At 40.0% G+C, this 25966-nt stretch overlaps 1 protein-coding gene across 1 annotated transcript in view; it reads right to left on the bottom strand.

Moving 5' to 3' along the window:
• Nucleotides 1–25966, bottom strand: part of RAPGEF5 (Rap guanine nucleotide exchange factor 5) — a 232144-nt gene that overhangs the window by 147700 nt on the left and 58478 nt on the right. The window contains exon 6 of the mRNA XM_040472454.1: nt 19930–19996. Within this exon, the coding sequence (XP_040328388.1) occupies nt 19930–19996 (67 nt within the window). The remainder of the gene's footprint in view (nt 1–19929; nt 19997–25966) is intronic.

Raw genomic sequence — 25966 nt, 5'->3', positions numbered from 1 at the left:
AAAATTTTTTTTTTAAGTAAATGGGATTACTCTATAGAACTACAATCCCCTGAATGTCTGCCATCAGGGAGGATGTAAGAGTGTTTTATGCGGAGTGGGGTGTGTAATAGCTTCCCTGTTTCTGCTCCAGGATGGAGGTTTTTGATAAAAAACCCAGGGGTAGGTATTCTTCCTACAAAACAAAAAGGACAAAGTGCTGATCAAGCAAAAACACAAACTAACTAAGATCTTATTGCAGCTTCCTGTAGCATCTTAACAGAACCTTTTTTTTTTTTTTTTTAGCACACTGGCATGTATTTAATCATTTTCAAATGAATGACTAATTCCTATCTTCTGCATGGAAGTTCTACTGAGGCAGGGACCTGTTTGTCTTTTTATGGTAGCAAGAATCAGCAATCATTCATTGACCCACAGGAGGTGGATGCATAAGTAATCTTTAACAAAAAAAAAAAAAACAAAAAAAAAACACAAAAACCTAGAAAGGACCTAGGGGAGAGAAAATGCAAAGAGAAGACATTCCCCACTAATAAGCTACTCCCAGCAGGAATTTTCAGAAAAGAATATGAGCGGGACTCGGGGCCACCTATGCAAATATTATTGTATTGAAAACTAAAACTTTGAGAAACTGCAGAAACAAAAACTAGAATTTTATTTAAGTACTAATAAAGGACTGGTTGGCCCTGAACAAGCAATCCCATGTTCCAGCACCAGTCTAGGCTTCAGAGGGCTAGGACCCTAGCCCACATTTGGACAACTTCCTGAGAGATCCTGAGCAAAAGCCATCCTGCTCATATTATAGCATCCAGCTATAATATGCTCCCGAATTCCTGACATTCAGGAACTGGCTTTTTGTGGGTTTTTTAATAATGTTTTTTTATTTATGTTTGAGAGAGAGAGGGACAGACAGACAGGAGTAGGGCAGAGGGAGGGAGACAGGGGACAGAGAATCTCAAGCAGGCTCCATGATGTCAGCATAGAGACCAACACTGGGCTCAAACACACAAACTGTGAGATCATGACCTGAGCTGGAATCGAGAGTTGGACGCTTAATCAGGCACCCCCAGAAACTATTTGAGATAATAAATGTATAGTTTTAAATCACTAAATTTTGAGGCAGTTTGTTATACCCAGGAGTCTTTTACAAGAAAAAGGTTATTTTTTTAATTTATCTACTTGTGTTGTTAGTTAACCTTAGTTTCTCTCACTGTGACTACAATGAAACCTCTTCCTATATCAGGCTCAAGAAATACACTTGCAGGGGCACCTGGGTGGCTCAGTCAGTGGAGCGTCAGACTCTTGATTTTGGCTCAGTTCGTGATCTTACAGTTGGTGAGCTCGAGCCCTGCAACGGGCTCTGTGTGACAGCACGGAGTAGCTTGGGACTCTCTCTCTCCCTCTCTGCTCCTCCCCTGTTCATGCTCTCTCTCTCTCTCCCAAAGTAAATAAATACAAACATAAACATCAAAAAAATACAGATACACATGCAGAGCCAAGAGCCACATTCTGATACACGTCATTGTTTTTATTTAATGTGGGCACTAAACCACTGCCCAGGCAGTAGAAGTGTACAAATACTACCTTGGCCTTGTCTATCGTAACGCTTCCCCACTATGACCTGAAGCCCTTGTGGCGAGATGTACTTCAGAATTGAAACCTTTATACATTTCAGAAAGGGATCCTATCTATGTCACATCTTCAGCGAGGTCCAGGGTGGCAACATGTAATCAGAAATCAGACGCACGAATATATATCTGCAATGAAATGCATCATTATTCAGACCAAATGAGGCAACGGAAGATTAGAAAAAGCCTCAGGATGTTCGGTGCAGTTTAGACTTTGTCACCCAGTTATGAGAAACTTGTTTTTCAGAGCTTTTATATTTCAGAACTGAGTAATAGATGATACACCTCTACGAACTGTACACTCAAAGGTTCCCTCCCTCATTTTTTCCATCAGGTTTTCTCTTGTCAAACAGCTATGGAGTCACTGCTTTATTAAGAAATGCTTTCTTTAACTAGCTTGGCTTTTCATCGATCTACTTCAGCAGTTCCCAACCCTGACTGCATACTAGAATCACCCGGGGAGCTTTAAAAAAAAAACTACTGATACTGAGCCCCAGCTGAGTCAGAATCTCTTGGGGAGAGTCCAGGCATCAGTACTTGCTGCTAGTGTTGTTTCAAAGGTCCCTAGTGATTCCAGGCTGTTTCCGAGGCTGAGAATCACTATTCAGTAAGGTATCTCAGTTTTCCCAAGACTCAACCTTTTAATCTTATAGTCATTTCAACTGGCAGTCCATCTTTCCTTTTTATGTTATTCTCCTCTCATATAATTCCACTGTAAAGGAACATGGCCTTTCCTGTATTTTAGGTATAGAACCATGCTGTAATCCAATCAAATGATAAAATTCTGTTACTACGTCAGCAGTTTCACAGACACAAACTACTCAAGTACACGGAAAACTGCAGGGACACTTTTTAAAAACCTTAAACTTTAATTAAAATATAGTTTACTCAATACACAAGAGCACTAAATAATTCAAAATTCATCTGTAGCTTAGGGTCTATTTGCTCTTGCGAATATCTACATCAAAGGTAATTAAGGGACCAAGATATCTCAAAACTTTCCCTCTCCCCTTGTTACTCATCAGAAACATGTTGCAACATTTTAAATGTTTATTTATTTTGAGAGACAGCATGTGCACACATGAACAGGGGAGGGGCAGAGCAAGAGTGAGAGCGAGAGCGAGAGAGAGAATGAATCCCAAGCAGCCTTTATGCTGTCAGCACAGAACCCAACATGGAGCTCGATCTCACATGAACCACAAGATCACAACCAGAGCTGAGAGTCTGTTGCTTAACTGCGTGATCACACAACCCAGGTGCCCAAGCACTGTTTTAAAGGTCTTCAATAACCAGCATGGCTGGTCACAAAATAGTCCTGAAATTCAACAAGAATTTGTCTTCTTTTCTCCTTTACACTTTAACAGTGCCTTCAGCCCCCAAACCCAAAGGAAGCTATTTTTGCAACAATGCCAAGACTCAAGAGGCAACAGAAAGTGTCAAATGCAAACTCTGAGTGCCAGGGAGCATCTCTGGGAGAGGTTAACTGAGAAGACATGGAGGAAGAGACCCTTGAAAACCAAGCTGGATAGAATGAAGTTCATTGTGAAAAGACAGATCAATTGTGGCAAAGGTCTTAGCAAAGCAGAGTGTTGTCCTTACAAACTAACTTTGAATAAATCACCAATTCAAAGACTTCCTAAAGGTTTTTAGTAAATTTATTAATTTTAGAAACACTTAAATTTTTATACCATGATAAAAATGTTTTTAAAAGAGGGGAGCCGGGGTGGCTCAGTCGGTTAAGCCTCCCACTTCAACTCAGGTCATGATCTCACGGTTTGTGAGTTCAAGCCCCATGCAATGGGCTCTGTGCTGACAGCTCAGAGCCTGGAGCCTGCTTCGGATTCTGTGTCTCCCTCCCTCTCTGCCCTCCCCTGCTCGTGCTCTGTCTCTCTGTCTCTCTCTCTCTCAAAAATACATAAAAACATTTAAAAACACAGAAACCATTTTCTCAATTTCCTAAATTAAATGTAAGAAGAAACAGTATCCAATTTTCTCCCCTGTCATATTCCCAATTATACTCACTTTTAAACCACTATAAAATCTTAAGCTAGTAAGGACGTTAAGGACTCCAGAAAAAAACAAATAAATATGCTTCTTGAAGTAATTAACACACTTTTAGATAAGATACAAACTGAGCACTGATGCTGGCTAGACTTTTGTCCTATGAAGGAACTCCCAAGAACTAAGTTACAATTTTCTTTGTTCTTTCCTCAGAGGACTGTTTTCCTATTTCCAAATTCATTATTTTGTTCTGAAGAGCTAATATTGCCACAAGCCTGACATAAGGATAATCTTGTGATTACCTGTTATTAGAAAACCAATAATTAGAAACCAATAATTAGAAAATTAAGAAGGTTATTTATACATCTGTCTAGACACTACTCCTCTCCACCTAATAGTTTATTTACAAATAGTTGTTTTCCTGGTCATTTTTGTCACTGTATCAAAGATGTATTTGTTAAGCATGCTGGCATGATAAAATATGCTTACTCATCTATTTCAAGTCCATTAGGGATATTTAAAAAAATCTTTTATACACAATTTTATGTTGAACATTCACAGATATGCCTATTTATTTTATTATAACTTAGACAACAACCGACCATTCAAGAGACCAATATGTATGGAGAAGTGGCCGGAAAACAACAAGATGCGCTGGAATCAAGTCCTTCACTTAGGTTTTTAAGTCTGTTATTTAAGTCTGCTACATGTGCATACATCTGCTTTCACAGAGGTTCACATTAAAAAGATCTGGCAATTTTGGGGCGCCTGGGTGGCGCAGTCGGTTAAGCGTCCGACTTCAGCCAGGTCACGATCTCGCGGTCCATGAGTTTGAGCCCCGCGTCGGGCTCTGGGCTGATGGCTCAGAGCCTGGAGCCTGTTTCCGATTCTGTGTCTCCCTCTCTCTCTGCCCCTCCCCCGTTCATGCTCTCTCTCTGTCCCAAAAATGAATAAACGTTGAAAAAAAAATTTTTAAAAAGATCTGGCAATTTTTAGATGATCACAAGCATGGTGTAAATTAACAACGGAAATGAGGTTACTCAGAATGAGTAACAATGTTTTTAGGAACATTACAAGAAGGATAACATTCAGGCCACCAAAAAAAAAAAAAACCAAAAACAAAACAACAACAACAACAAAAACCACCAAAACCCAAATGTGATAGAATCCAGGAAGACCAACATCTGGAATGTATTCGGTGTGGAGTATCATCGGTTTAGGTTCATGAGGAGTAGACAGTGTCCACAGGAGGATAACTGGGGCATAGCCACCTCCTTGTAGCTAAATGTGCAAATGCTGCACCCTTTATTCCCCTGGTCCTCTCTGCAGGATTTGCCGCTGTTTCCTATTCTCTTCTTAACCACTGTGATTTCATGACACCACATACTTTAAGGTTTTTCTCTTTCCTCTCTGACTGCGATTTCTCTTCTCTCAAGGCTCTCCTTTTCTTCTACCTTTACATGTTGATGATCCTTCACGATCTGTCCTTAACCCTCTAGATCCTCCCTTTCTGTTCATTCTCCATAGGCAATCTCATTTACTCACAGTGCTTCAATTCGATCTGCATCTCTTACAGGCCCATATCCATTCACCCCCTAGACCTAAATATCCCACGAGTAGCTCAAACTCAACATTTCTAAATGTGAAGTCACTTTCTTACCACTTTTTCCTATAAAATTTTCTATAAAATTGCTCTATGTCCCATACACCAAATCAGTGAATGGGACCACCATGCCCCCGGGGTCTCAAACCAAAAAGTAAGGTGTCCCTGACTTAGCTCAGCCCACCATGCTTTTCCATTCAGTTAATCCCTAATTTATCTCTCTTCAAACCCCATCATTCTTTACAGCAAGACTAATCATCTTACAATATAAATTTTACATTACATCTCTTGCTAAAACAAATTCTTCAAATACTTTCCCACGACACCATGACAGAGTCCACTGTCTAATATGGAATATGTAGTAGTCTTCTGATCTAGTCCTCAGTATTATCTCTGTCTCCATGCCTCCTCTCAAAATCTATGTTTGAAAAAAAGAAAATGCTCTGGCCCTAGTACAACAGAACTTTTGCAATTCTCTGAAAGGGCCATGCTCTTCCTCCAATCTGGGCCTGTGCCTTTTCAGATGCTCTCTGTCTGGAATGCCTCTCCAACTCCACACTTTGTGTGACCATGACTTTCTTGTCCTTCAGGTCCCATCTTTGGTACTGTCTTCTCTTGAGGGCTACCCACCTCCCTCAGGGGCACCAAGTCCTCCCTGCCTATACTCTAGTAACATTTACCTCAATTCTAGCACTATCACAGGCTAGTGAACTGGGGGTCCCCAATAGTTTATTATGAGCCCCCTGAAATGAACTCCTTTGCTCATCATTCTGACGCTGGCTCTTGGTACCACCCCTAGTACATATGCTTGTGATCAAGAATAGAAATGAAGTGTTTGTAGTTGCTTCAGAGAAGAGAAGACTTAGGCGGAACACGATCATAAGCTTCAGATATTTCAAAGGTTGAAGGTAAAACTGAGACCAATGGAGTGAAGTTACAAAAAGGTATGCTTTAGCTCTAAGAACTTCCAAATAATCAGAGCTATCCACAGCGGAAATGGTCTACCACATGAGGTTCAGCTTTATAGGGGAAGGTAAAGATCAAGCACTCAGACCAAAGGATTGTTCCAACAATTTGTTTTACGAATGTCTCCTTTCAAAATCACTCACTACCAAAAGTGAGTAAGCATAAGCCTCCTGCAGGTAGTGGTATCTGTGAGTTCAACAGTAGGTGATGTCACAGTCATCTAACCCACCCAACAGAGATAAAAGTGGTACAAATCTTAACAAACAGATGAAAAATAACTGTTGGTGGCCATTTCCTGGAAATCTCATAAATTTCATAGTGCAAATCACAGGAGAAGCTACAGATGTACTGGTTGAAAGAAATCTGAAAAGAGCAAGCTAAGAACACTGACATCTTTTCAGAAAAGCATGTGTATCTACTCCTTCAGTTTTCAAAACTGCTCTTACTACTTCTGATCAATTTCCTCAAAGCTCTAACTGCTGGTCAATACGAATTTCTTGACAAATAAAAATATCACACATATGAAATATATTTTAAGTAAACAAGTTGGACATTCTGATTTTAGTTATACTAATGAAATAAAACATTACGTTTGCTTCATTAAATATTTAGTTTTTATGTCTCATTATTTTTTCCATTTTTTGGTAAGCGCAGAGTATTTTCTTTCTTCTTTTTTAAAAAAAATGTTATTTATTTTGAGTGAGAGAGTACATGTGTGCATGCACAAGCAAGGGAGGGGCAGAGAGACAGAGGGAGAGAGAGAGAGAGAGAATCCCAAACAGGCTGTGCACTGTCAGTGAAGAGCCCAAAACAGAGCTCGATTCCATGAACTGTGAGGTCATGACCTGAGCCAAAATCAAGAGTTGGATACTCAACTGAGCCACCCAGGCACCCCTCATTGTGTTTGTTGGAGGTGAGGTTCTCAACTGCAGATATAGTGAACTGTCAACACCAGTCAGGTCCCAGAAATTCTAGGGGTCTCCTATCTCTACGGATATTACATTAGAAAGACTTGTATTCGGATGAATTCAGATCAACTAAAATTCCCTCCAATCAGAAAGTCTACCTATAAAAATTGCTAATGTGGGAGGGCTGCCTAGAAGAAAAGATTCAGAGCTCAACATCCAAAAGCCTAAAATGGCAGAAGGAAATCTCCATTTATTTTACATCAACTTTGAGAAGAGTTCTAGGATTGCAGTTTGCAGGGTGGAGTAACAGCCCTCTACCTCAGAGGACTGTTTTTAATTTTTTTTTAACGTTTATTTATTTTTGAGACAGAGAGAGACAGAGCATGAACGGGGGAGGGTCAGAGAGAGGGAGACACATCTGAAACAGGCTCCAGGCTCTGAGCTGTCAGCACAGAGCCCGACGCGGGGCTCGAACTCACGGACCACGAGATCATGACCTGAGCCGAAGTCGGCCGCTTAACTGACTGAGCCACCCAGGCACCCCAAGAGGACTGTTTTTAGAATTACACTAGTTAACACCCAAAGCATCTGGAACAGTGCCTGACACATAGTGAGTCCTATGTGCTAGCTACCATCATATTATTATTATAATTAATATAGTTGAGCTTAATATTATATAAATAAATATCTAGTCCTTAATTTGTTTAATACTCCATAGGCTTAAGCCTCTTCTTCCCACCTGAATTATACTCTTTGACAACCAGTATTGTCTCTGCTTTATTATATTCCACCCACCTAGTTCCTGCTCCTTTGCAACTAGCATAAAAGGGACTGATAGGTTTCATCAAAAAGTTGTGAAGAGTGTTTAAAGTGCTTGTATGTTCAGAATTCTTCAAGTATTAAGAATAAACTTTTAAATTTTCACAGAATTCTGGAGATTTCATAAATGTACAAAGGACAGAATTTAGTTTTAGAAATGCGCTTCCAAACTTCAGAGGTATCCAAAAACTTAACTAGCTTTGAGAGATTAACTGCTACTTTATGATCAAGGAATTATGGGTATGTAACGAGGAATGTGTATTTATTTTATATTTCTGTCATTGCAAACTACCACCTATTTACTGGCTTAAAATGACATCCATTTATCATCTCACACTTCCATAGGTCAGGAGTCTGGGTATAGTGTGGCTCAACCACTATACCACAGGCTATGCCACATGTCTCCTTAGAGACTCACAAGGCCTAAATCAGTGTTTGGGCACAGCTGTGTTCTTATTCACAGGCTCTGGGGAACAATATGCCTCCAGGGCCATTCAAATTGTTGGCATCAACTAGGTCTTGTGTCTGTAAAACTGAGGTGCTTGTTTCATTGCTAGAACGTGGCCGGCTGCTCTGCGTTTCTGAGTCCCTTGCACATGGGATCCTACTTCTCACATCTAGCAATGCCACACTTAATCCTTTTCGTGCTTGGAATTCTTTCTTACCTTCTCTTCTGCCATTTCTCTTTGACTACCGCCCAGCCAACTTCTTTGTTTTTAAGGGCTCATGTGATTCAGATTGGGTCCACTCAGACAATCCAGGTCTGAAGACTTACTCATATCTGCAAAATATCTTTTGCCATGTAATGCAATGTTTGCAGATGCCCAGTAGTGTATTCATCTTTGGGGGACCATTCTCCCTACTACAGAATAGTAACACAGATCCTCACAGCCTTCTAAAAAAGTATCCATGAACACCTCTTTAGGGCCTTATCATCACTTGCTAATAGAGCCTAGTTCTGGAAAATGACTTACCTGCTATGAAATCAGAGTATGCCTCTGAGTTCACACAATGGAACCAGAAGAGCTTACGAATCGGTCTGAATGGATTTCTCAATTACTAAACCATATGCAGCCATGTTTACCAGTATTTAATGATTCTGAACAAGTTAAAAATTAAGATACTATTTAACATAACCTCATAGATCTCTTTTCATAAAATTGTTCAGAGAAGAAGAGAATTCTATAATCAAATCCCAAACCCAACTTGCAGAGACCTATTCAGTAACTATGAAGTATTTTAAGTGAAGAGAATGTGGCAAATTGCTTTTTGAACCCTGAACTGTTATTTTAAATCTCATTTGGACTCTTAATTAATACTTCCTATCTCAAACGTTCCATCTTTCTAATGTGAAGGATAACACACCCAGCTCTGGGGGACTGAAATGTGACAGTGCACGAAAAGCATTAGCAGAATGCCTGCACAAGATAAGAACTCAACAAATATTAGCCAGTCTTAGCCCTTTACCGATGTCTTCCTTAAATCAACAACAGGATAATAAATGGGATCTGCAAGAAAGTTTCTTCAATAATTTTCCCCACCAAGAAGTTCATCTCTGTGTTGTTTATAATAGCAAAAGATTGAAAATAACCACAATGTTCAAAAATAGGAGATAATGAAAACTCCATGGAATGTGATACTTTGGAACCATTACAAATGCCATAGGAGCAGCTTTTCGGCACTGAAAACATACTCCGTAAAAAGTACAGATCACAAAATAAAAGAGTCTCTCTTTTTTTCATAAAAAAAGTATACACACAAGAAAAATAACCCAGGAAGTAATAAACACTTAAGTTAATAATGAGTTACTAGTGAGTAGTTTCATTACAGAAATGTTTTCTATTCTGAAATTACTTTCAATTGCGAAGTCTTTATGTTCAAACCAAACAATCCAAGTGTCAGATAAATAAAAAGAACTGCAAACATAACCCACAGTAATGACAACTCACTACCGGCTTTACCATCATTTTGACACTTACAAACATAAGAGTGGAACTCACGTGATTTCTACCCAGTATTCACATAAACTTTCATTATATACTAAGTTCTACAACAATATAACAGAAATTAAGTTAAAATCTACCTTATTCCATCACCACCAAAAACTCAAGTAATTTTCATTTTTTTATATGTCTCCTGGTCCTGCTGCATGTATGGACATATTATAAGAAGCTATTACATTGCCTTAAGGATGCAAAACTACATTTCATGTAAGCAGCTATAAGAAGTTCTATTTTAAACAAATGCATGAAGTTGCAGTCCAATACGAAATGTTCATGGATCATTCTTTTAAAACTCTTTCAGCTTCCCTCAGATAAGTTTTCACAGTAACACTTTACAAACACATGAGTGTCAATATACAAATCGATAGCTGAATAGTGTATTTCTTTTCCTTGTCAATTAAAAATGTCTTCTGTGTGTTTTGCATATCAAAATGATTTCATTCATCTTGGCAAGAGATACCCCAATACCATAATATACATGAATACACACATGCACACACATACAAACACACACACTTTACTCCTATTCACAGGGATTTGTTGAGACCTCTTTTATTCTTGAATGGGTTCTATACACTCACACTTTCTGAACAAATGCTTTTAAATCAATGTTCCCTCACTGGCATCATTTCGATAGGTGAAACAGCATGTATTATGCTGCTTATCAAAACCAAATTCTCAAGGCTAGTGTTAAATGAGAGTACCATATAATCTGAGTATGCACAGATGGTTTCTTTGGAAACAGAGATAACTTAGTAATTAACGTTAAAAGTTGGTGTGTGTGTGTGTGTGTGTGTTTGTGTGTGTGTGTGTGTGTGTGTGTACATGTGGCATTTAGCGATCTATTCCCAGGATGAAGAAAACCATTCTGATATGCAATAGATATAAAACACATAAGCATTTTTTATTGACATAGGATAGGAATCTATCATTTGGCTATCTGTTCAAATATTGAGTCATGGGGGCACCTGGGTGGTCAGTCGCTTAAGAGTCCGTCATCACCTCAGGTCATGATCTCACTGTTGGTGAGTTCAAGCCCCACATCAGGCTTTGCACTGATGGTGCAAAGCCTGCCTGGGATCCTCTCTCCTTCTCTCTCTCTGCCCCTCCCCCACATGCAAAGCCTGCCTGGGATCCTCTCTCCTTCTCTCTCTCTGCCCCTCCCCCACATGTGCTGTCTCTCCCAAAGTGAATAAATAAACTTTAAAAAAAATCTTAAAAAAATATTGACAGTCATGGGTTAGTGAAATGTCACTGAGATCCTACCTGAGGAAAACGGAAGGAGCTTCACTAGGTGTCCAAGTGATCCGAGAGACCTACCATGCACAGCCCAAGGCCCTTTGGACACTCTAGCTGATGAGGGTAGTTCTAAAGAACAGTGAGGGAAGGTACTAACAAGTCCCTCGGCTTCTTGTAAATGACAAGAACAATGAAAATACCATGCCAGATATGTGCTATAATTCCTCTGGTGCCTTTTTGATGTTATTTGAAATCAGGTCTGCCTTCTAGGGCCTCATTTGACACTTTTTCTCAAAATTCAATCTACTTGGCTTTTCCCCCAAATCACACGGTAACTCTTAAACCCCTGGAAACATTGGAGCCAAGGTAATGATTCCAAATAGGAATTTTATGTTCCCTACAGATAAGAAATATAAGGTAACAAGATATTCATGATCCTGTAGCAGCCAGACAGAACGTTAGTCATTCCCGGGGGGATTAACTTACTTTTTATTCTCTGAGCAAACACGCCCGCTCAAGTCCCTGATAGACTAAGAAAAGGGAGATTAACTACACTCCATTTCTCCATTCCCCAGAAAGGAAGAGGCAGATAGCCAGGAAAAAAGGGTGAATGGAAGCTAGCATTTGAGTGTTTAAAAAAATCTATTTCTAAATATGGTGAAAATCATCACTGGATTGTGCTTATCATGTATTAAATGTGACTTAATCTCTCACTAGCCTAAGATTATTCCCAAACCTTGTTAACTTGGCAACAGTCTCTTAAGTAGATCTCCAAAATTCAAGTTTCTAAAGACTCCTCAAAACCCAGATCCCGTGCTACTTCTGCTCCCTCAACTGGTACCATTTTTAAAGTTTCCAATTGAAAAAGTTGTCACTGTTATCTTCAGACACTACTGTTTAAAAGGGAATTTCTCCAATGTACCAAACCCAACGTGTAGATTCAAGTATGAACAGAAGGAATCCTAACCACATCACATGCTTCCCAAAGCCTGTGAAAGGCACATCCTTATAGAAAAAGACTGATGCTTCAGGTTGAAAGACTGGACATGGCAAAGGAGAGGAGATCCAAATGTGCAAAAGTAGAACATAAGAACAGGCAACAGCAAAGGAAGGAAAGAGGCAGCAGGACAGACCATCTTGAAAAGTTTGCATCCTTGAGTTCCATTGTGTACTTGATGATACAGGACAACTGCCTGTTCATTAAGACCCAGTTCCTTGTACCTCCATAACAAGTATTTCCCAAGAACTCTAAGGAAAAGACAAACTCTAAGGAAAAGAATCAGACAAAGGCCCAAGTTAGGTGCAGGTCTTAGTGAATGAGACTCAGCTAGGTCTGTTCTACCTAGAAAGCAGGATCCAAAATGGAGAAAAAGTGAAAACAAGACTTAAACTACAAAGAATGCTAGAAATCATGTGAGAACAAGTTCACAGGTGATGTGAAAACTGATGGTGTTAAGTCACAACTTCTGGACACTGAGCAGGGAAAAATGTTTTCGTGACAGTGACAAGCAGTCAGTTAAAACCATGTTTTTGTTCCTGTAAAAAGAAAGTTCATAGCAGGTTTCTTTTTCTCTAAACTTTCACCCAATATTATATATCCTAGCATGAATTTTTGCTTGGAGGGCGGGGGGTGGGGGCGCTTCATTTGCTTCAAGGTCTTCTAGAACTTTTAGCAGACACTCCATTTATAATTTGGGTTTGGTTGGTGAGATTTTTTTTTTTTTCAGCTCAGTGGTATTTCTCAGAGAATGATACTGTACCTGAAGACCCTATGAGAAGGAATTTAGAAATTCCATTAAAAGCATCATATGTAGGGGTGCCTGGGTAGGTCAGTGCTTAAAGGCCTCAACCCTTGATTTTAGCTGAGGTCATGATCTCACTGTTGTGAGATTGAGCACCATGTCAGGGAGCCTGCTTAAGATTCTCTCTCCCTCTGTCCCTCCCCTACTCATGCACATATGCTCATTCTCTCTTCTCTCCAAAAAAAAAAAAAAAAAAAGCATCATATGCAGAGCTTTTAGGATAAAGTTGGATGAACTGAAGAAAATGAACAAATGGATAGAGTAGAAACATACAGAGAAACCATCTAAACTGGTAAGAATGATAAACTAAATCAGCTCTGAGAAGGAATACAAGGTAGTAAGAGTGTCTAGTTAATGGTCCCAGAGTTTTAGATTTTGTCCTTCTCCTCTTTGATCTCTCTTCCTAAACTTGCAACACTTGATTTGTAATTTTAATTCATCTCTCAAGACATGGTCACAAACCCTCCATCACTCCCACTACCAGGTTAATGTTTTATTGCAGACACTCAACCCTGTTCTTTTTCACCATCTAAGTGATGGCTGACTTCAGGACCAAGAAGCACAGAGTACCACACCACATGCCCCCTCTCCTTTTGTAAGCGCCACTAATGTAACCATACCACCAAACAGGCATCTAATATACATAATTCACAACCTAGCCTAACTTGCATTACTTCAGTGGCTTGACAATTAGACTGTGTGAACAAAAATCACAAATTTTACTCAATTTGTATTTTCTTATCTCTACAATTTCCATCATGAAAATTATTCTAAAGAAAGAGAAACGGCCTAGTAGGGTTTGTTTTGGATGTTGGTCTTAAGTAAGAGATAGAAGCCTAGAATCAGCTTTATCTCTTACTCAAGGATGCTCATGTTTCCATTTCCTGTCTTTGAACGTTTCCAAGTACTCTTGGTTCTTCTCAAAATTTAGCTGACTTCATAAATTTACATCCTAAGAACTATGGCTTTCACACCCATACTTAATTCACTATAAATTCTCCCCTACATTTAGTTTACCCTGGATTGTAACAAAAACATAAAAGCTGTATCATCAATTCTGAATGCTTTTGTCATGAACACTGTTAGAATTCATGTTTAAAAATAAAATAAAATAACATAATGCTGAGAACTTCAAGGATAGGAGCAGGTAGGTTGTAATTCAAGGGCTCTTTATAGTTGTTCAGCTTTATCAAACCAACAGAGACTCACAGTAAATGAGAAAGAAAAGGTTTTCAAGTTATCAAAGTTTGTAGGGTCAGAAGATATCAGAAAAGCAGCTAAGGTGCTGAGGCAGAAACCATATGTACAAACAGGGAAACTCTTTCCTGGTAATAATGCCCAGAGTGTTTCTGGAGACATTCTATAATGCAAGGAGTCTACTCGAGCCATGTTCTTTTCCCCTCAACTGAAAACCTCTTACAGAGTCTTACTGTTAAGGTTTTGGGATGTTAGGTACTTGGGAGAGTAGCTCTTTCCTGAAAATCACCAGAAACATGGCTAGAACATTTTTATCATTCATGTTTATGTAAATTTAACAACTGTAAATCTGAGTCATCATGACAATTTTATATCTACATATGCACTGTCTTCTTATGTTCCTTTAATATAAAAACTGACTTGTGAGATTTTCTTCCAGGGTAGAATATCAGGGTAGGTATTGTTTTTTTTAGAGGACGGGACCTTTCCCTTGATGAACCGAAGGTGGAATAATAAACTACTGGGGTTAAAGAAATGAACGATTTCTCATAAGACCACATATACAAAGCTCTCAAGTTTGATAACAAGAGAATAAAACAGCACAGAAAATTGTACTGCTGGAGATTACCACCCCCTTTGTAATATCCCCAGACACAAACCCTTGAAGAGCATATTAACAATTCCACATTGCGTGGAATTTAATGTGTTTGGGGGTTATGGTGGATGAGAACTGATGTGCATAAATATTCTCCTTCCTACATGGTGTCTGCACCTATGTAACAAAGTTTTGATACCACTGACAATAGGAATGACTACATTGTGAAGACATGAGGCACAATGGTTCCTTCATAAAGGCTTATGCAATGCATGGAGGACTTTTAGAACTTAGATATGGTCCAGTCCAACCACTTAACCAATGACACATTGTTGGAAGAATTAAGAATCAAGGTTCTCAATTTCAGTTCAATGTATTTTCACTATCCTAGACCAATTACCCATGGATTTAAAGAGATGAAATTTTCTTCTCTGTCCTTTATTCTCATCACTAATTACCACTACACCTATACCTTACCTCAATCCATTCAATCTTTTAGCTTGGAGATTATTCGAGTAAGATCACTTACACCAAATATTTAGCAAATGCTTTGCTGTCTATCCCACCTTTTCAGAGGCTCCCTTTTTTAAAAAAAATTTTTTGATGTTTATTTATTTTTGAGTGGGAGAGAGACAGAACACAAGCTGGGGAGGGGCAGAGAGAGATGGAGACACAAAATCTGAAGCGGGCTCCAGGCTCCAAGCTGTCAGCACAGAGCCCGATGTGGGGCTCAAACTCAGATCATGACCTGGGTTGCAGTGGGAGACTTAACCGACTGAGCCACCAAGGCACCCCTGAGTGGCATCCTTGAATTTAGTTTCATGGTATAAACCATTCAGTTATTTCTCTCTCATGGTCCTCTCATCTTCCTACTTACCGTGGATGCTCCCCAAGACCCTACCTCCCACCCTGCTCTTCAAATGACAACCTTTCTGTGACTGGTTCTTGTAACTTTAGCCCCAACCTCTCTAAGCTCCAGATTCACATGTCCAGGTATTTCTTGAATATTTATATATTTTATGTTTCTATGTCCTCAAACTCAGTATGTCTAAACTCTGTTTCCTTCCAAGTATTTTACTCCATTTCCTGTGATTATCATCACTTTTCCATTCATTCTGACTCCTCTTCCACCTTCACCTAGTCCTACTGATTTTTTAAAAATTCTCTGTGGTCGCTTTTGAACTCATTTTTCTTTCGGTTCCCACAAATACCACAATAAAGTAGGTTTCTGTCAGCCTTTCAGTCTCCCCTCTTCAACTCATCTCTTTTCTTTTTTTTTTTTTTTTTAAAGTAAGCTCTACACCCAACCTGGGGGCTTCATCTCACAACTTTGAGATCAAGAGTCTCATGTTCTATCAACTGAGACAGGTGTCTGTCATCTTTCTTTTTTCTTAAATGTCTATTCCATAATGCTAATCTGTTGTTCAAAATGTCTTTCACTTTTCTTAGCTGGGACTTTCTTCTCCAGCCAGTTGGCGTCTCTACTTTCTCATCCCTCCACCTGCACACAATAAACCCCACTGCTACAGTATACATCTTCCTAATTACCACATGTTCAAACCCTGACTGTCTTCAATGGTAGTTCAAGTCTCTTCAATGAAGCTTTCTGTTACTGTTCTTGAATCTACTATCTATACACCACTCTATTCAGTGCTCAAATGCCAATTGCTTTGTACCTTAACTCTGTGTTTGTCTTCCTGGTATGGCTGTAGGAAACATCTTACATATCTTTGCTGCTTCTGCAACTATCCCAATAATATATTACATTACCAAGAAAATGAGGCATGGTAGTTAAGAAAACATAACTAGGGGGGAGCCTGGGTGGCGCAGTCGGTTAAGCGTCTGACTTCAGCCAGGTCACGATCTCGCGGTCTGTGAGTTCGAGCCCCGCGTCAGGCTCTGGGCTGATGGCTCAGAGCCTGGAGCCTGTTTCCGATTCTGTGTCTCCCTCTCTCTCTGCCCCTCCCCCGTTCATGCTCTGTATCTCTCTGTCCCCAAAATAAATAAACGTTGAAAAAAAAAATTAAAAAAAAAAAAAAAAGAAAACATAACTAGGAAGTAGAAAATTCCAACTTTAGATCCTGGCTTTGCTCCTTTTTAAGTGAGTGACCTTGGGCAAGTTACTTAACCTCTACAAGCTTTCCTATCTATACAACAGGGATAATGCCACCTATTTCATAGGGTTGTTGTGAAGTTGAACAGAATGTGTATGTATGTGTATGTACAAACAAACACAATGTTTGACACAGTATCTGGTCCATAGTGAGTGCTTTTTAAACAGATGGCTATAATGATTTTGCACACAACAGGCACTCCTCTTTGGTCAATATTTTAAACTGCATAATCTACAGATTCAGTGTAATCCCTGTCAGAATTCCAATGCTATTTTTCACAGAAATAAGAACAAACAATTCTGAAATTTCTATGGAACCACAGAAGACCCTAAAAAGCCAAAGCAATCTTGAGAAAGAAGAACAAACCTCGAGTCATCATGCTCCCTGCTTTCAAACTATTGACAAAGCTATAGTAATCAAAACACTATGGTACTGGCATGAAAACAGACACACAGATCAAATGAAGAGAATAAAGAGCTTAAATAAACCAATCCATATATGGTCAATTAATGTACAACAAAGAATATACAATGAAGAAAGGATGATCTCCTCAATAAATGGTGCTGGAAATACTAGACAGCTGCATGCAAAAGAAACTAGATCACTTTCTTACATCATACACAAAATTCAATTCAAAAGAGATTAAAGACTTGACTGTAAGGCCTGAAACACCATAAAATTCCTAGAAGAAAATATAGGCAGTAACTCCCTTGACATTGGTATTGGCAATGATTTTTTGGATATAATACCAAAAGCAAAAGCAACAAAAGCAAAAATCATTAAGTGGAACTGTTAAATTAAAAACCTTCTGCATAGCAAAGGGAAACCAACAAAATGAAAAGGCAACTTACTGAATACGAGAAAATATTTACAGTCATATATCTGATAAATATTTATAAGTCACATATCTACCAAAATATATTAAGAACTCATACATCTCAACAGCAAAAAACCAAACAATCCAACTAAAAGTGGGCAGAAGACCTGAATAGTAAGACAAACAGATGGTCAACAGGTAATTGAAAAGATGCTCAACATCACTAATCGTCAGGGAAATGCAAATCAAAACCACAGTGAGATATTACCTCATACCTCTCAGAACAGCTATCATCAAAAAAAAAACCCCCAAAAAACAAGAAATAACAAATGTTGAGAGGATATAGAGAATAGGGCACTGTTGTGCACTGCTCACGGAAATGTAAATTGTCATAGCCACTTTGGAAAACAGTATGGAGGTACCTCAAAAGATTAAAAATAGAACTACCATATGATCCAACAATTCCATTTCTGGGTATTTATCCACAGAACACAAAAACACTAAAAGATATGTGCACCCCTAAGTTCACTGCAGCATTATTTACAATAGCCAAGATATGGAAATAACTTACGTGCCCACTGATGGATGAATGGCTAAAATAGATGTGGTATCTACATGCAATGGAATACTGCTTTGCCATAAAAAAGAAGGAGATCTTGCCATCCGTGACAACATGGATGGAACTTGAAGCATTTTACTAAGTGAAATCAATCAGATAAAGAGAAATAGCATGGGATCTCACATATACGTATAATTGAAAAACAGTAACAGCAACAACAAAAAACAAGCTCATAGATACATAGAACAGATTGGTGGTTGCTAGAGGTGAGAAAGTCGGGGGTGGGAACAACAGGTAAAGGGAGTCAAAAGGTACAAATTTCCAGGGCACCTGGATGGCTCAGCCACTTAAGCATCTGACACTTGGTTTCAGCTCAGGTCATGATCTTGTGGTTTGTGAGTTTGCGCCCCACATCAGGCGCTGCGTTGACAAGGCAGAGCCTGCTTGGGATTCTCTCTCTCCCTCTCTCTCTGTCCTACCCCTGCTCATGCTCTCTCTCAAAATAAACTTAAAAAACAAAAAGGTACAAACTTCCAGTTATAAAATAAGTATGTCATGGGATGTACTATACAGCATGGTGACTACTGGATATATGAACAGTTGCTAAGACAGCAAATCTTAAAAGTCCACAACACACACAAAAAAATTCTGTCACTATAGATGGTGATGGATGTTAACTAGACTTATTGTGGTGATCATTTTTCAATATATGTATACAAATATCAAATCATTAGGTTATACACCTGAAACTAATGTAACATTGTCTGTCAATTATACCTCAATAAAGAAATTTTAAATAAAAAACGGCAAAGGTCATGTTAAATCTTTTTAACATGCTTCAAGATTCCATTTCACATGAAGTTTTTACACTACCAATCACTGTATTTAGTCAAAAACTACATTTTTAAGCTATATTCCAGAACAGTAGGAAAGGCAACTTTCAACTTGCAAGCTGTGTGCATAGATGCTAAGGCCTGGTGTATAAAACTGTGAAAGATCAGTTTCATCCATGTACATAATCCAGCATAATTTTCGGCAATTACCATTTCAATAATGCAGTTAAAGCACAACTAGAGAATCTTTGGGAAGGCTAGAACAATTTCCAGAAAGCCAAACCAATGGATAAAGACTTTAACAGATAGGATTACTAGAGCCTGTCAAAAACTAGGACTCAGTGATCAGCAACCACATCTTGCTTTTTGTGTTAAGAACGGCATGCATGACCTTTTCTTCAACTAACAAGGCAATTACCCACTCTGATTAGTGGCTTTAGAGAACAATGAAAATGTTGCAACCTAGTACATTAGAAACCAACCTTTTGTTGGTTGAGGTAGTTCTTTTTTTTTTTTTTTTTTCTAATGAAACCTGTCGTCTTTTCTCCTTTGTGCAACAGGTCACAACATTCCCTAGGTTAAGTCATACTGTATTTTAAAAATCAACTATCACGCCTCCAGTAAGGTTCCAGGAACTTTCCACTAGGAATATGTATGATCTTGCTGGAGAAGTTGCATTGAGGGCAGTAAGTCAAAGTCATGTCTCCTTTTGCCTTGATGTGGGCCTCCCACATCGATGTGCAACCACAGAGCAAGTGTCTTTCTGCACTACTACCCAAACTGCCTCCCTTTGAAGACCCTGGCCCTCATTATTTTCTGCACCCTTAGGCAGGGAAACTGCAAGGCCTTACCGCAGACGTTAGACGAGCAAGAATTTCATCACTGCTTTCTTCTGAGTCTTCAATTTTCTGATGAGACCTGTGAAAAACCAAGAACAATTTACTCTAAGCTCAAATTTATCTACCAAGTTATGGAGAACACATGACAAATAAGGACATTATTGTATAATACATTAGTGAAAGTACCCATGCAAATAACGTGGTGCCAATGATGCCCGGGGACACAACTCTGTTGCAGCCCAACTGTTCCTTCAAACTCAATTAGCAAGAACCTCTTTATAATATACCAATTAAACCCTGAGGATAGAGTATGTGTTTCCTAATGATATCACAGAATAGTCCTGACATGATAGATTTACAAACGTGGGCATGCATGAAGCATATGCAGATGTGAATGGGAGGTGGTTAGGTACTGAAGTTCCCTCCTAGTCTAAATCCAGATTTTGAAAATCTGAAACATGCATTTCCCACTACATTTGAGTTTCACCCAAAACAGATTTGTTTTGAAATGGTCTATTACAGACCTAATACTGTGACAGGAATTATGTGGAATACAATAGCAGCAGAAGTACGGCACTCTTTTTTAATATACCCAAGCCCAGTTGAGAAGCCAAGAAAAATATGCACATGTAAATAACTAAAGAGACATACAACATACGATATAGTATAAGATCAGTTTGTTTAGGAAAACCACCTTTGCAAGGTAATTTGTGAAAACATTTTCACCACATAAATGTATATACTAACATATAAAATTACCTACTCCTTTTTTAATTGAAGTATATTTGACACAATATTACGCCAGTTTCAGGTGTACTAAAATTATCTACTTAAAGCAAACTTTATAAAATGAAATTTTTTCTTCCTGTTTGGTCAAAGAAAAAAATTAATACCAACTGAATATATGTAATTGTCTCCCAGATCTATTTCCACAGCAATCCCTTTCACCACGTTCTGTGGATTTGGAGGGATTGGTGGTAATTGCCCTGCAGGGCAGTGTTATCAGAACGGCAATCCAATGATTGATTTCAATCTTGAAAACTGCAGTGGGCCAGCCTAAGCACTTGCCTCGCAGGGCAGGAGGGCTAAGGAGAAGCTCTTTAAGAAGGGAAAAGCGAGTCGGATCAATTCTGGCATTGGCTTCCTGTTTCTACGTTTTTAAAACCTTTTACAGGAAAAAAAAAAAAACAACCCTCTAAATCAGAGCAGTGAATGAAAAACTACCACCTTTACAAGAACTGCATGATACAGGTACGAAGCGGTGTTGATGTTGTCAAGTAACTTAATTACCTGTGCTGCAAAGTGTTTGAAATGTTAGCTAATAACCTGCCTACTAAAAACAGTAGGAACTGAGCATTCTAACTTCCCTTACTCCCAAAAAAGCAAGATACCCTGATAATGAATACCTGGAACAATGAACTCCATTATTAAAATGATCTATTCAGAAGGTTTCCATATACACGAAGTTATACTGAGAAGAGACTCGTAACCCTTTATAACCTAAGCCAACAAACCAGGTTTCTATGATTACGCTGAGGTGACTGAACATATGTGACAGGAAATTAAGAGCCAAACGCACTGGGCACAAGAGCACCAACCAAGGGCTTCGGCACCCGTCTACACCTGCAGTGAAGCAGGGGCTGGTCATGCCAGCTCACGTTTCTCAGACCCCAGCACATAGCTCAATGATTAGTTCACAGGCATGAGGTATTTTGCACCAGCACAGATTCCGTCATGAAGGTGTTTTCAACAAACTGCTGAAAGGAACTCAAAATTCCAAGGCAAGTTCTTGTGTGTGTGACTGATAATGGCTGTTTCATGAGTAATGGCTGAGCCATTGCCGGCTTATTGACAAATAATCGAGTCCCTGTTCAGGATCAGAACTACCTATCGTCATTCTTCCAGCACAAAACATACCTTGGCAAAATGAGGTTTGTTTGTTTGTTTCTTAATGTCTATTTATTTATTTTTGAGAAAGAAAGAGAGAGAGGCAGAGAGAGAGAGAGACAGAGACAGAGACAGAGACAGAGACAGAGAGAGGGAGACAGAGAATCCAAAACAGGCTCTGCGTTGTCAGGGCAGAGCCCGATGCGGGACTTAAACTCACAAACCATGAGATCATGACCTGAGCTGTGACCAAAAGTCACTTAACTAACTGAGCCACCCGGGGGCCCCCGACAAAAATTGTTTAAGAAATATGTATGGGAAATATGTGTAAGAAAGACAGATAGATGACCCCCCAAGAACTGTCCTGCAGCCCTAATCCCATTGTTATCACCACAACACCACGATTTGTGACCAGAGCTCCAAGTCTTTCTCCAGCCCCTGTACCTCCTGTGAGCTCACCTTTTTTTATCATCTGCCTTCCAAGGGGCAGTGGGAAGCAATTCCAGGAACCTTATTTTCACCCACTTGGGGATCTTACAACCTCCTTGAAGTCAACATAACTTCCATTGTACTTCTATTGCCTCTTGCCTTCACTGGTTCTACAAGCACCTCTCACGACTCAGCTCCATGCTCACTCTGTGGCCATTCCCTCTGTTTCCTTCAGTTCCCCCCTGTTAAGCCTCACTGACAAGGGAAGTAGAAGCCCTCTACTTCTCTTGCACAAACTTTTCTTATCTTCTAGCCAACTTCTTTTGTCTCTGGCTTCTCCTCTTGTGCCCAATCTGCTATAGATACTGGGATTATCTTTCTATAACTCAGACCTGGTCCTGCTCTTCTTAGAGTCCAAACCAGGGATTACCCCACTGCCTACTGAAAGCTCTAGAATTCAGAAATACTCTTCCTTTCAAGCTAATCGGCCCCATCCCCCCACCACCTCCTATACCATCAGGCACCTGCATCTGACATGGCACAGAGAAAGGTCTTAGGAGCAGGTCTGGTAGTAACAGGCCAACAGTGGAAGAGCTTAGAAAGAGGGAAGGGTAAAATTAAATTAAAAAAAAAAAAAAGGAAAAAAGAAAAAAAGAAGAAAGAGGGAATGGTAACACCTAACCACTCTCCTTCCTCACCACTTCCTCTCATTCCTCACCACTATGTTCCCTCCCCAGCTCTATGCCAAAATGCCCAGAAATACCAGACTCTCTTTGCCTAGCAAATGTATTTTTATGAAATAAGACAAATTCTGATTTTACGTGTGTAAATACAGGTTAGTGCAACCCAGTGAGGGCAAAGTTCTCACACATCAAATCAAAACAGATAATGAAACAGGGCAAGGGAGAATAAAGAAAAGAATCTACTGTAATACTTGTACAGTTTCCCATTATTATGAAAAGCGATCAGTGTACAGAAGAGGAAGAGAGAAGCTCTGTGTGGTTTGTCAGTGCTTAGAGATGGGAAGCAAAGAAACCCTGGCTAGAATCAGCAGGTAATGGCAGTGACAAGTGACAGGAGACAGAAAGAGAAAGGGAGTGACCCCAGGAAGGAAGACCCATCCCAGAGTGCTTGGGCCAGCAGGAAGCTCGGGCCCATCACGCACTACAAATTTATGAATTCCCATGGCTGCTTCTCAACGTTGCTGCTTACCAACAACTTAAGCCAGGCCCAGTAATTCTCCAACAGAAAGTACTGAGTCCTGCTACTGTGGGCAGATGTCCTCAGAAGTTTTAGAGGTCTGCAGTATCTAAGGGTGCCAAGATGAGGACACAGGAATAGCAAAAGCTGCCTTTGTCCCTTTAACCATCCAACAGAACACATGATCATTCTACCCAGTCCCCACCGAAAACAAAACAAAACCAATCCAATCCCTGCCCTCTCTACAATCTTCCTCACCTTAATCAATGACAACCCCATCCCCCCAGCTGTAAGTCATGCTTGATCCCTGCTCTCTTGTACTCCACACTGTAGGCATCCTAAAATCCCACTGGCTCTATCTTCAAGGTGTACCTCCCATTTGACCACTTCTTACCACCTCTATCACCACCACCTCTGTTGTCCCAGGCACCAGATCTCTTACCCACACCCAGGAGCCAGAGTGATCATGTTAATATGTAAATTAGATCATGTTCCTCTTCTGCTCAAAATCCTCCAATGACTCTCCATGTCCCTCAGTATAACACACAAGTCTTGACATTGGCTGACACTTCTCCCTCTCTTCACACTTGCTTTGCCTTCAATGCTTCTGCCTTAGACCTCTGCACTGGCTACCCTGTAGAATCTTTGCACTGTTCCCCTAGAACACTTCCCTCAGATATCACCTCACGTATGCCTTCACATCCTCGAGGTCTCTCAGCTTCTTGAAGAGGCCTTTCCTGACCCATATCGATATCCCTCATTTCGTACTTTATGTATCTTCATAAAGTTTTCTACCTCTAACCACATAAATCTGTTTATTTATGAAATGTCTGTCCTCCCCTACTAGACTATAGGCTCCATGGGAATACAGACTTCTGTTTTGTTCATGGTGACATCCCCCAACACTTAGAACACAACCTAGTACCTAAGAGGTATTCCGTATATAACTGTTGAATAAATGAACTGAGTACCAGCAACTTCAAGAAAGGCTCTGCTACGAATCACCATCCTGGGACAACTGCTGCACAAGGTATTAGCTTGTTATCTATGGTTGGTGCAGCTGAAGAACCCTGCTTATACTGAAGAACACTTTCCCTTAGCTGCTCTATCATTCTCCCAGCTCCCTGCAGCAATTCTGTCTTTCAGTGACCTGCTATTCTTTCAAATTCAACAATGACTTTCTTAATTCAAATACCAAAGATCTAGTGACTCTGAAAATCTCTTAAGTGAAGTAATAGCAATAAAGGTGAGGATCACCCCCACCTCCTCATCTTCCTATAACAAATAATTGGTGTAGACTTAGTGACAGTTTTCAACCCAGCCAACTATTTGACAATCATTTGCACAATTCATCCTGCAGTAGCAAAGAACAGGAAGTCTCCACCCAAGAATGTCTCCCAACACAAACTCTCAGCTCTGAGGGTTAAATAGTCACCACGTGTTGAGTTCCAATAAAGAGTCTTAGGAGGGATCACACAGGGCCTGTTATCTGGGCAATGGAATTTGTTTTATACCAGTCAGGCTCAAGATAATTTCTAACAACTTGGATTTAACTGGTACCTGTGCAGGACTTCCCAAAATTCCCTTAGTGAGAATTCCTTCGTGAAAATTAGTATAATGGATTTGAGATTATTCCAACTAGGTTTTTGTTTTTTTAATTTATGTTTATTTGAGAGAGAGTATGAGTCGGGGAGGGGCAGAGAAAGAGGGAGACTCAGAATCCAAAGCAGGCTCCAGTCTTGGGGCTCGAATCCACGAACCATGAGATCATGACCAGAGCCAAAGTCAGATGTTTAGCCAAGTGAGCCACCCAGGCTCCCTTAATTAGGTTTTTTAAAAATATGTCTTCCTCTCTCTCTGACCCTCCCCCGTTCATGCTCTGTCTCTCTCTCAAAAATAAACATTCAAAACAAAAAATTTAAAAAAAAAGGGGGTGCCTGGGTGGCTCAGTCGGTTGAGCCTCCAACTTTGGCTCAGGTCATGATCTCACAGTCTGTGAGTTCGAGCCCCGCGTCGGGCTCTGTGACGACAGCTCAGAGCCTGGAGCCTGCTTCAGATTCTGTGTCTCCCTCTCTCTCTCTCTGACCCTCCCCCATTCATGCTCTGTTTCTATCTCAAAAATAAATAAACATTAAAAAAATGTTTAAAAATAAAGCTTGCTAAGGGTGCCCAGGTGGCTCAGTCAGTTAAGCATCTATCTCTTGATTTCAGTTCCAGTCATGATCTCACTGTTGAGATTGAGCACTGTGTTTGACTCTGTACTAACAGCATGGAGCCTGCTTGGGATTCTCTCACTCCCTGTCTCTCTGTCCCTCCCCGCCTCATGCTCTCTCTCCCTCTCTCAAAAAATAAACATTAGGGGCGCCTGGGTGGTGCAGTCGGTTAAGCGTCAGACTTCAGCCAGGTCACGATCTCGCGGTCCGTGAGTTGGAGCCCCGCGTCGGGCTCTGGGCTGATGGCTCAGAGCCTGGAGCCTGTTTCCGATCCTGTGTCTCCCTCTCTCTCTGCCCCTCCCCCGTTCATGCTCTGTCTC

This window comes from Herpailurus yagouaroundi, unplaced genomic scaffold (assembly GCF_014898765.1).
Source record: "Herpailurus yagouaroundi ecotype Mexico unplaced genomic scaffold, PumYag 100, whole genome shotgun sequence".
NCBI classification, from domain to species: domain Eukaryota; kingdom Metazoa; phylum Chordata; class Mammalia; order Carnivora; family Felidae; genus Herpailurus; species Herpailurus yagouaroundi.
The sequence above is the reverse complement of the archived record's forward strand: the minus strand, read 5'-3'. Positions and strand labels throughout refer to the sequence as shown.